Raw genomic sequence first — 8,784 nt, forward strand, 5'->3', positions numbered from 1 at the left:
CTGCTATTTTTCCAGTCACTCCCAGAGTAACAAAATACATGCAAACATGAACTCTTTCATAATTACAACATAAATGACTTGCCTCACCATTGTTTCTTCAGAAATGTTCGTACTTACACTCAGCAAAGAAAATTTCAAGATAGATCCAAACAAAATCACTGAATTTCTCCAGCCTGTGCAGAACACTGACATCACCTGTGCATCTGACCCAATCAAGTGCATCCCCAAGATCAAAGACACCCTATTTCAATTGAAGGAAAATAAAGAAAAAAATGGTAACTAATTCTACACAAAGCAAAGTTTTAAAACAAAAACACCAACATCAACAGCTCACTGGAAATATAGTGGAAGCATTCCATGTAAATAGAACAGACAATACTACGGTAACACTTACACTATGCACCTGTTCCCAATTTGTTAGCCTTTGAAACAGACAACAGGTCACAAATATATAGCTGGGTAACTCAAGCACAGCACAATACAGCATGTTCACAAAATGAAAACAATCATTCTTTCAACAGGAGACAGGGAAGCCAGTCAAATTATAGAATACGATTTAGAAACTTCCTTTTAACAACTGCAAACAAAATTGCTTCAGTGTGAAGTAACAAGCCTGATTTAAAAAAATCAACATTCTCCAGGCTTAACCCAAGCAGGACTAAGACTTAATTCTGTTAAGTAATGACTTCCCTTCTATTCAAACTAAATTTAAGTGTTTGAGCTACAGAGCTTTATTTGAAGGAGAGGGATTAAATGAAGACTGTCTGTTGCCTGGGATACTCTCACATTATCTGAGCCTGCACATTTTGAAAAATAACGTAAAAAACTCACATGACTAAGGCAAATATCACTAAAAATACAGGAACTGGGTAATCCAGCAGGACCATAATTGTACCTATTCTGCTTCTCCTACTGCTACTATCAGTTATGATATTGTCTTCTAATGTCAATGTTTTTATTTTAGCTTTTGCAGTTAACCTACAGCAGGCAGCAGAAACTAGAAGTGGAAAAAAGTGACAAACACAGGGAACCTAACAACATTCACAGTCTAAAGGTAACAAGCTGAAAAATGTAACGAGTCTAGTTTTACTATACACTGAATTTGGCAGTGAGGATGGATCGGCAGGTTTCCAAACCACACTCTTACTCTGCCATTCACAGTCCATCAGATTGAATCAGTATCACTACTTGAGAATCTCATAAAAGATTTCCAACCTGCCTCCAAAGAGCAGAACTTCCGCATCATTTCAGTGATCAAGCTTAGCCTGCTTGTAGCACTGTTAGCCCCACCATTCAGCACTGATATCACTAGTAACAGGCCACAGGTTTTGTACGGAGTTTGCAAGGCCACAGGACTGTGACTTGTCAGGCCTCCTCTGAGCTTGTCCTGACCCATTTAAAGCTCTGTTTTAACCGTAACAGTAGTTTTTCTTCTGACCCTGTGGTTATGACTAATCTGGTGAAAAATGAACCTAAGTAGATCCTAGGATGAGGAAGAAGAAAACATTAACAGCAGACCTTGAAGCTAAGAACTCCAGCTAGCAACAACTATACCCCACACAGGCAAACACCAGACAGAAGCCCTTTACTTCAGGATCCCAAGGAGCAATACAAGGGTAAGCACAGCACCTGGAAAAGGGTCAGATACTAGGAAGTGAGTGTATTACAATTTTAACTGTATTATTATTAGAGAGTTTCTCTGGTTAGTAGTATTTATTTCTTCATTTTCTTTCTTCTTCTGAAATAAGTAATTCTAGAAGACTTCAACTATACTAACAATAACTTCTTGTCTTTATATGTAAAGTGTATTTGCCTTTTAAACAGACTTTTAGCACAACACACCAACACCAGCACTGAAAAAGAGGGCAAAGCAAAACACATCACACAGGTAGGACTGTGTGCTTGTGGGAGGGAATCTAGAGCTCTTAAAAGACTGAAGGCAGAGAGAGTGCACTGTGACATCTCAAAGGAGTAAGCCTTCAACAAAAAATGGTAAATCTGCAAGCAAGCAACAAGGAAAGCTGCCAGCAATACTGAAGCAGATACATGGGGTCTGACCTGGGTTCCAGCTGCACAGCCTAAACCCACCCAATCACACTGCAGTAGCAACCTCCAAACCATTTATTTTCAGCATAAGAACTAACCCTCAAAGTTCTCAAGCATTTTGGTCTCCTTACACAGATATTTATTTCACAGTTCCAATAACACATAGATTTCGTTTGGTGGCTCAGAGTTGCCACAACTGGCAACTCCAGTCCTATATACTACATATTCCAAAAACTACAGACTCAATGTATATATGCAAGCATTTTAAAGTTTTGGATATTCGTACAAATGTTTTATTCATATTTACACATAAAGAAACATTCCTATTAAAACCAATTCCAGAAACTTACATTTTCTATTCCGCTACCAATTCTCAGTATGCCACTGATAAAAGGTGGAACATTCTGGAAGAGGGATAGAAAACAAATAAAACCCAAGTTATTAAGACCTGATAACTTCAGTTTCTGTCTGCTCAGGTTCAACTCAGTAACATTTTCTGTTCAGGTAAATCCCCTACTGTTTTTGTTGAAAAATAAATCATACCAAAGAACCAGCTGATACATCCCATGAAAACAACCCAAAACAACAGCACTTCCTCTCCTGAGCTCTTCTGCTCCTCCAGATAAATTTTACTATTGGATATACAAACTTTTACATGGAGAGGGAGACACAGGCTGAGGAAGTTAAGAAGAGGGAAGCAGAGGTAAACAGGGAGATGGCAATAAACACAGACCCTCTCATCTAAAGATTGAATGGGAGACTACCAGGGAGGAAACAGCACAAAGAACCCATGACATGAGACAAAACGGAAAAACTGCAGAAACATCCTGAAGTACAAGAAGGTGAAAACAGAGCACTCAGTCTGCAGGACGAAGCAGCAAAACAGCGTAAGTATAAATCCACAAGATCAATACAGCACATGAATACCTAATCATAGAAAGTCATATAGCAGTAAGGTAGACTGGAAAAGCATAGGTTGGGATTGAGCACAGAATTTCAACAAATTATTTTTTTAAAGATGTGTCATACCTAAATTAAAAATAAAATAAAATCTATTCCCTTCAGCTGCTGAGAACATTTCTTATGTCATTCTCTCCTCTGCACTCTTATGTTTCTGTTTTAAGTCAACAACAATAGCAAACCTTAAATATAATTTGATAAATGAGGGAAAAATAACTGAGTTGGAAAAATTTATTTCACTTTTTTATCCAGGAATGGTGCCATTTTTCTCACTGATATGACTCCCTTTCTTAGCAATTTACAAGGGCCCCAGTCAACTGTATCATTGACTCTGCAAATATTTAGTAAGTTAGCTCAACTGTAATAAAGCCTATGACACACTTGCTAGAAAACTGCAACTCAACCATCAGATAATTTATTCACTCCAGAAAAAGGAAACATCTAATTTGATATAATCCCAAGATGCATAAGGTACAGATTTAATTAACCTATTATACTTGAAAACTTACACAAAGTTAAAATATAGTACTTACAACAACTTTTTTAATTAAATCAACAAGGTCTTCCAAAACCTCTAAATCACAGAGTCTCTTCCAATGCCGGTCTAAAATCTGTGAATTGCTTAAAACCAGAACCAGTTATCATTTAGAAAAATAATACTGTGTTACATGGTCTTAATCACTAGTATTTACAGTAATTAGATGTATATCAAAAGATACTTTTGAAATAAAACGCATACATTTAAGTACATAAATACACACTTAGATGCCAAACTTCATTCTTAGTATTTTCTTCTGTGTATTCAAGAACTATGCCTTCTGACCTTAACTAACTTAGCTCACCGATAAAAACATTCCTGTACACAATTTATTGACTAGTATATAATGATCTTTCACAGGTAAAAAACAACAAAAGAAGTAAAGGTTGATGAAATCACTTCAAGAACATGATTACTTACCTCCAATCGGCTACCAAATAATTACTTTCACTTTTGAAGAGAAGAGGCCAAAAGATGCGTATTTTAATAACATTGCAATATTCTCGTAGTATGTCAACTGGTTGACTGCACCACACTTCACAGGGATCAACATCTTCAAGAAAACAGTTAGGAATTAGACTACAAAATTCAGGCATTACAAGTAATCAAAGGCCAAATAAACATTCAAAACCATGAGATATTTCCATACTGTATTCCTAAGTACTACCTAAACAAAACAAGAAAACTTGAACACTCCAAACACATCTGTCAACTTGAGGTTTTTTTAATAAATTGAAAGGGAAGAGAGAATTTATACAGAGGTAAAAATAGGGACCTGCTGGCAGTCTTTACATTTCTTGCTTAAGTAACTGCCTGTACTCTGAATCGTCTTGATATAAAAACATTATAAACAAATAAATGCAGCCTGCTTCTAAATGAGGAGCCTAACAAGGGCTGTGAGCCCTTTAATGGCTAAGGGATTCTACTTCCAAAATAAAACATGAACCTCTTTTAACTGTACCCATTTAATTATTTTCTACAAAAAATCCAGAGTAATGTGGCACACAGCAACATAGTACAAAAAGATCAGCAATATTCTTTTCTTCTCTAAAGGCCATGTGTGTGATGCATTGCTCTTTCAAAAATATAATCTATTTCCCTGAGATACTGTCTTTAAAAGGTAAAGATCCTTATTAGTCTATTGAGGTGACATCAAGTACTCTCAGAGCAGAAGCATGGTTATCTGAGAATCTGAATATATGTAAAAATCCATTTTACACAGCTGGCTGTGTTCATCCGAGTTTCCTACATATTACAGGTTACCATTTGTATAGTGAATAAAAGTTTTGAAGAACTCGATATACTCAAGCCACCTGCTTTTCTGCAACTATTAATTTTTTTAAAAAAATATTATCACTGCAAAACTTTGCCTACAAAGATCAACTTGAAGGTGTCTTTAGACCTGTACAGCTAAAACATAGCTACAATTAAAACACTGCTTATGAACACAAGCCTTCAAACTCCATCCTCATAACCCTGACTGCATATATGTACATATTATTGAGTATTTACACTGCTATCACAAACATATAGCAGTCTTTTGCACATTACATTAAGACAAAAAGATGAGAATTCTTCGAGTGTAAAAGAACATGCCAATATTTCTGCTGAAAAGTAAAAATTTTCTATTTATTTTATACAAAATAAGGAAAAAAGTGAAATAGCAATCAAAAGATCTGAACACAGCAAGAAAAGTGCATTAGAAAGTTATGTAATATTGGTTCAGTTTACATACCTGTTTTAGGCTTATGCGGTGACTGCTGTACAAACACTCCGTGACCCTGGAGATAAACATGTTTTTTAACACTGCACATCTTGCATATGTGTTACACTACCTATAAAGAATGATTGCTTAACTGTTTCTAAATATTAAACCAATATAAACTGTTTACATCAGGGAAGAAAGGAATGGAAGTGATTTCTACGTTCTGTCACCAATGCTTTTTCTCAAGAAAAGGCAATTATTGAACATACTTAGACTGGTATAAAAGATGTCTATGATTACATCTTCATAAGCAAGCAGCATGATTAAACAAAAAATCAATCTATGAAGCAAAGTATTTGGTACCAAGCATTCTACATCACACGATATGCTCTTCAAGGGGTTTTACTTTGCACTGGTTCAAATCTAGTCCCTAGTCCCATGGACAGAGCTCCCATTTGTGGTTGATGCACATTACCTATACTCTTGAAAAACACCTTCCAGATTAGTTTCATCCCCAATAAATCCCACTAGCACACTCCACTACCTCTTCACAACATAAGCCAAAATATGAAAAACGGGGACAACTGGGATATTTGTTTCAAAAATGTTCTCCTGATGCAAACTAAAAAACTAATGCAAATACATTAGTTAACAAAATTAATTGATAATTAACTACAATTATTTAGTTAACTACTATAAACTATAATTATTTAGTAATTAACTAAAATACTCATGCATACACCACGGATCTAAACAGGAAAATTATTTCTATGTACCTTCTATATACTCATTCTGAACAGAAGCTTTTTATAAAATGTTAAAACTGCTCATTCAATGCTCATCAGCATGTCACTATCTTCCAAGACCAATCTGAGCTAAGTAAATGCTCCCATGCTTTTTCCCCCCAACCCCATTTCCATATGAATAAAATACTATTGGTATTCCTCATTCTCCCACATGTTTTTGCACTAGTGCAATGATTTTCTGAGGAAAACAAGGAAACTTGAAGTCTGCAACGTTCTGCATTACCAAATGACAAACCTCTCTGGATCTAATCTTTATAATTCACATTAAGCACAGCCAAAGAGCAAACAAAAAAACAACGGGGAAAAAAAGCTCATTTACTAGAATTAATACAATGGTTTGGTTGCTGTCTTATGAAAAAAATGTTAACCTGCATATCCGTTCAAAAATGTCCATAGATTAATAGTTATTAATAGATAGGAAGATTTTTACTAGTTTAAACAATATATTAAACCATACTAGAATAGTATTCTAATTAATAATTCAAAATCGGGTACTAGGCAGCATATAACATTCAAGAATACCTAAGGAAACACATTTAAGATGATAACATAGGTTTTCAAAAAAACCCCCAAAACATTCTGACCATTAGCACCCGTATATTTAACTAAATACATACATATCAAAGTAAGTGGAATGGTTGATCTTCTACTTCATGGAAGCATACTGTACCAATACTTAGTTTAAAACATAGTGCTCCATATGAGCCTCTCAAGCTGAAGAATAAATGACTTTGTTCTGTTTTACTGATCCCTACAAAATCTATTATGTTAACAAACATTATACATGTGTCATTTAATAAATACTAGATATCATGTCTATGTATTCCACACTACCATTTTAAAGAATATGACTGGAGAAAAGAATAAAACCAAACTGATTACCAAACACATCTTTCAAAGTTTCTTTAGCAAACATTTATTCTTTCTGGCAGACTTCCTGGAAATGCTAGCATGCTGTGCAATGACGATTTACTAACTTGACCTAAAGTGATAACAAGCAATCACATAATTTCACCCAAAGCAGCATTTCTGAACTATTACAATATTACATATTAAATCAAGGCTTACTCTCAAAAATAAATTAGAACATTGATGCTTAACAGACCAGGACACTCGATAACAAAGAGGAAAAAAAATTATCTCTTATTTCAAAATCAGTTCATCTTGAAAGATGACTGAAACTCTCCTTTACTCCATAGCATGGATTTTGCTACAATATTTTAAAAAAAAACAAAAACAAAGCACACACACACCTCCTCTATATGTCAAGCCCAGGTGGTATTCACACTAAGGCAAACCTGAAAACCAAGAGTTAGCGCTTGCACAGAATCAAGGCCTTTCTTTCCGTAACAGAGCGCACACACCACCTTAGGGGATAAAGTGTCTAGTAACTTATGCTGACACAACTTTTAAAAGTACTTCATTTCGTTCGCAGCACAAAAAAAATCTTTATTAATATAAACAATTTCCAATGAGACTCACTACTGATAATGGTCCCTTGTAAAGATACAGCTTTACAAATAAGAAATTCAATTTACCTGTAGTTTTTGTTTCTACAAAGAACAGTAGGCCAGCTAGCTCCTATTTTGCAGCAGCAACACTTAGGATAAATAACTCTTGACTGAACTTTCCAAGCAACAGGAAGATTAACTACCACAGTGTCTTCTAAGACTCCTTAAGCACAGCAAGAAGTGGAAAATAAGAGTCAAGGAAAGCAATTCTGGAAGTATTAAAGCAGAAGAGGGCTACAGTTTATTTAATAAAAGAAACAGCTAAATAAGTAGGGGCCTTATTGGGCACAAAGAACTACAAAAAAAATTGTTGAGATGACAAGAACAAGGAATAGGTGAACATGCTGCAGTTAATTTGCCAACTTGAACTTACATCAACTAAGTTGCAATGCTTTGCAATTGAAAGAACTGAATCTGTGACTCTGAGCTATATCATCCCAAATACAGCCCGGATACACAGCCAACAGATTGGTGAAGTTCTGCTAACAGGATCATCCCTGTTTAGTTTTACATAGTTGTACATGCATTCAGCAGAACTTGCCTGATAGAGGACACACAGTCTCTATGCTCTACCACAATTTAGTATGGCAAGTGAGTAACATACAGCAGTGTAAGGTACTTTTGCATCAGCCTGAATTAATCAACACTAGCAATTAATCTGTAGATCAGATCTGGGTATAAACCCCACTGGAGGATCTTGCAAGTTTCTCCTCTAGTTTCAAAGCTACTTACCAATTCACAGCAAGATTTATCAAGAGCATAGAAAGCTGAGGCTGCAAACCCAGATTCAGATATAGGTTCACCCATGGTACATGATCCTGAAAGAGAAGTTAGATGAAAAATACATGAGGAGAAAGCAAATAACATGTGCTTTTGCAGGACTTGATCACATTAAATGGCACTTTAAAAGCTTCATGAAAAACATTGTGTTCTTATTTGCACACAGCATAGGTTAATGTTGGAAAGGGCTGGTTAACTCGACAGTCTGGGAAGCCGCTGACGCCCGACAGCACTCCGGCACGCTCCCTCGCACCTGACAGACAGGCGAGAGAGGGACGGGCAGCTTCTGCCAGCCGGCTGAGGGGTCAGCACCTGAGGAGCTGCAGCCACACGCCGGGAGAGCGGGGTTCAACACCCCGCCCTCTGGCCGGGCAGCCCCATGTGACAGAGCCGGCGGCGGCCCCGCTCCCGCCCAGGCCCCGCGGCCCTCTGCCGCCC

The 8,784-nt window shown here is 36.5% G+C and overlaps 1 protein-coding gene across 2 annotated transcripts in view; it reads right to left on the reverse strand.

Moving 5' to 3' along the window:
* Positions 1 to 8,382, reverse strand: part of TTC3 (tetratricopeptide repeat domain 3) — a 62,863-nt gene extending 54,481 nt beyond the window's left edge. Inside the window, exons 1-6 of one of the 2 annotated variants that reach the window (XM_026856988.1) lie at positions 8,299 to 8,382; positions 5,280 to 5,325; positions 3,965 to 4,097; positions 3,540 to 3,627; positions 2,397 to 2,450; positions 118 to 241 (exon numbers count right to left, since the gene is read on the reverse strand). In XM_026856988.1, the coding sequence (XP_026712789.1) occupies positions 118 to 241; positions 2,397 to 2,450; positions 3,540 to 3,627; positions 3,965 to 4,097; positions 5,280 to 5,325; positions 8,299 to 8,373 (520 nt within the window). In that variant the 5' untranslated portion in view covers positions 8,374 to 8,382. The remainder of the gene's footprint in view (positions 1 to 117; positions 242 to 2,396; positions 2,451 to 3,539; positions 3,628 to 3,964; positions 4,098 to 5,279; positions 5,326 to 8,298) is intronic. The other variant, XM_026856980.1, reaches the window with a different exon arrangement.
* Positions 8,383 to 8,784: the final 402 nt, after the last annotated feature.

The sequence above is a fragment of the Athene cunicularia genome (assembly GCF_003259725.1).
Source record: "Athene cunicularia isolate RWA chromosome 1 unlocalized genomic scaffold, athCun1 chr1_part1, whole genome shotgun sequence".
NCBI lineage: Eukaryota > Metazoa > Chordata > Aves > Strigiformes > Strigidae > Athene > Athene cunicularia.